The sequence below is a fragment of the Propithecus coquereli genome, unplaced genomic scaffold (assembly GCF_000956105.1).
Source record: "Propithecus coquereli isolate 6110/MARCELLA unplaced genomic scaffold, Pcoq_1.0 Scaffold139, whole genome shotgun sequence".
Classification (NCBI taxonomy): domain Eukaryota; kingdom Metazoa; phylum Chordata; class Mammalia; order Primates; family Indriidae; genus Propithecus; species Propithecus coquereli.
This window is the reverse complement of record NW_012138191.1, coordinates 6,113,834-6,117,269: the sequence shown is the minus strand read 5'-3', so window position 1 is coordinate 6,117,269 and position 3,436 is coordinate 6,113,834. Positions and strand designations below refer to the sequence as shown.

Genomic DNA, 3,436 nt, shown 5'->3' with positions numbered 1-3,436 from the left:
AGCATTATAATAACAAGGCTTGCTTGCTGTTTAAGTACTGAGATTGTTTCCTATTCCTTGAATTTCTGTAATACACATCATCTTGGGCTGTAACATAGTCCTCTTCTCCTTGTAAAATAATCCTTTGTTGTTAAAAGCCTGACTCATGAACAGGAGCAAAAGGAGGCAATATGCTCCCTCGGGACATGAAGTGTTTGTCTACTGGTGGCAGATCCCATCTCCAAGCCAGCCACCAAATCTCTGAGGAGAAAAGAAATACTTGGTTTTTAAAAAAAATTTTTTTGCTTTTTAGAGACAGGGTCTCTCTCTGTCACCCAGGCTGGAATGCAGTGGTATGATCATAGCTCACTGCAGGCTTGAATGCCTGGGCTCAAGTGATCCTCCTGCCTCAGCCTCCAGAGCGGCTAGGATTACAGGCATGAGCCACCACACCCAGCCAATACTTGTCTATTATCTCCTCCCTATCCAGATAGCCCATGCCCATGGCCATCCTGGTCCGGCCAGTCCACAGGGTCCCATGGGCCCAGGTGCAAGGCACTGTTACTCCAAGAGCCCCCTGGAGAGTTCAGAAAACAGCCTATGTGGCCTCAAGGTCATCTGCCCACATCTGATCATACCCCTACCTATACACAGGCACAGAATTTGACACGTTGCCTTTGAACAATGAGTTGGAAGACAGTGTTAATGAAATATGCCTACCAAGTGCTAGAGAGAATGTGGTCTGTCTTGGCCTCAAAGGATTTAGACTAAAAGGGGCCTTCCTCTCATAAGATAGGCCCAAGGCTGCCCCTGGTTCATGGACTGAAGACAGAACATTTCCCCAAGGCTCTCTGCCAGGAAATCCTGACCATCTGTGCTTGTCCTTCACACAAAAATGTAGAGGGGCACTGAAGTGGACAGTGCCAAGAAGCCAAGATGCACGAGGGCGGCAGTTATCACATGGTGGACAGGGGCTCTGACAGAAAAAAAGGCACCAGCAATTACAAATAACACAGGGCTTGGGGTTGGACAGGTCACCAAATCCCAGGCACACCTTGGCATACACTTCCTTAACTTCCCCTGCCCCTAGCTGAAGCTCTTCTCAATGGAAGAAGAGCTTCTTTCCCAGTCTCTGCTCTAGACCCCACCCCCTCCTCCTCAGGGATCCACTCTACCAAGTCTAGTATCTCTCTCCAGCCCGCAGGCTCTCTCAACAGCAAATAAGGAAGAGTAAATCATTCATAAAGAACAATTCTTGGAAGTAGTCTTCTCTAGCGATCATCCCTTTTATAGCCCCAAACACCCTAAAAAACCATCCACACTTGCTGGCTTCTAGTACCTCACTTGGCCATTGGTCCAGTTGGAGGTAGCTTCGGTCCTCACCTCTCCATTCATCCTCCTGCGGAGGTCACCAGTGTCCTTCACACTTGCAGAGCCAATGGGCTTTTCTCTGTCCTTCCCTCAAGGTCTCTGCAGCATTAGACATCGCTGACCTCATCCTCCTTCCTCCGCGTCTGAGGCAATGTTCTTTCCTCTTCTCCTTTCAGTCCCCTGGACTTCCCTTTCTGACCTTTTAGACTCTACATCTGGATACTGGCTGACTACAGTCCACACCACTACCTTTGACTGTGACTTTCAAACATGTATCGTAGGATCAGACAGCCCTCCTTGGTTATCTCCTGGACCTGTGTTTTCTCTTGTGCTTTCTATTTCACGGACAGGTACCAACCACTTTCCCAATCTCCTAAACTAGAAACAAAATGTCCTTAATCTACCTAAGGTGGATACTGTGGATGGACCCAGAAGACCTTCGTTCCATCCTGCTTCTGGGGTGCAGTGCCTGGAAAGTAACAGGGGCCTCTAAAAGCTGGACCTGAGACTACCTGGTACAGCAGTACAACATACACATTCCTGCCTCCAGGGACAAGCCTTCGGCCCCAGGCAGCACCATGCTCAGCTGTTTCCCAAGACAACAGCTCTGGTATGCTCTGTTGCTTCCGCTCCCCGCAGACTGGCAACGGGATCAACAGGCGAAACTGTGCTGGGGACACAGAGTTGTTTTCTTCCGTCTGATTTCTGCTTGCTGGACTGGCTCAGGAAGCCCAGACCCCAGGCATGTCTCCTGATAACAATGAGCATTTCATCACCACTGTAGGGAATTCAGAATGCTGGCTCTCCAGGCATCAGATAATATGATTAGAAAGTGCTGCTTCCAGAGTTGCCAGGTGGTAGGATGTTTCAAGGTTGAGTGCAACCTGTAGGATGGGTGCAGTTTTTTTTATGTTATCAAGGAAGTGTGGAAAATTCCACTGTGTGAGGGAGGTATTAAGAAAGACAGGTCCTGCTGGGCCAAACGCTGCCTTCTTGGGACAGGAGAAGTGCATCGAAATCTTGCTGATCCAGAGGCTAGGAATACCTATTCAGTCCGCTGACATTAGCTGGAAGGCCAGGGCAGACTTGAGCCCAGCTCAGGAGAGGTATTGCCATGGCAATTTATTGCCATTAAGAGACAAGCTCTTAGAAGAAATCTGCCTATCAAATGTGATAAAAGTAAAGATGTGGCTGGGCACTGTGGCTCATGCCTGTAGTCCCAGCACTTTGGGAGGCTGAGGTGAGAGGACTGCTTGAGGTCAGCCTAGGCAACATAGTGAGACCCTGTCTCTACAAAAAATTTAGAAATTAGCCAGGTATGATGGCACACCTGGAGTCCCAGCTACTCAGGAGGCTGAGGCAGGAGGACTGCTTGAGCCCAGGAGGTGGAGGCTGCAGTGAGCTATGATCATGCCACTGCATTCCAGCCTGGGTGATAGAGTAAGACTTCATCTCTGAAAAAAAATTAAAATAATAATAAAGATGTCAACGTTTTCCCTGGACCAGTTTTGTTTGCTTTAGATTTCAGAACGGTAGGTAGGAATATGTATCTGTTGAAGAATTCTATTGAATTTGAAAGGCACACAAGCCATAAAGCATATTGCTTACCTTGTGAACACTGGTCAAGACATTTAGGGAAAAGAAATCTAGGGGAAAAAAAGAGAGAAATATTTAAAAACCATTCACCTCAGAGCTGTCACTGATTATTTCCCACAAAAATGTGAATATCATTGATATGCAAGATGACTTACTCAAAGAGGCAAGTGGCAGGAAGCACTGAGCATTAAGGACAGCCACAGTTATTCAATGGACTTTCATAGCTTTGTGTCGGAGCTCCCCAAACCAGGAGCCCCACAGAAGTCCCTACATGGCCTATTCTAGGCGGAATGTTGATGGGGTGACATTGGGGACAGGACCAGCTCTTTAGAGATGGAGAAAGAGTTGGTCTTTTTGGAAGGAGATACATTTTTGAGTAAAGTGGATATTTTAGGAAAAAACGAGAAGAATTAAACTCATCTGACTCTACCAGGGGCCTTCAGTACCAAAGTTGCCACTTTGGTAAATCTTCTGATATGCGGTGGGGGGG

At 47.5% G+C, this 3,436-nt stretch overlaps 1 protein-coding gene across 2 annotated transcripts in view; it reads right to left on the bottom strand.

Annotated features, from left to right (window-relative positions):
• LOC105806224 (chromosome unknown open reading frame, human C20orf194) overlaps positions 1–3,436 on the bottom strand; it is a 124,994-nt gene that overhangs the window by 25,313 nt on the left and 96,245 nt on the right. For both annotated transcript variants that reach the window (XM_012639309.1, XM_012639310.1), the window contains one exon: positions 2,959–2,996. In XM_012639309.1, the coding sequence (XP_012494763.1) occupies positions 2,959–2,996 (38 nt within the window). The remainder of the gene's footprint in view (positions 1–2,958; positions 2,997–3,436) is intronic.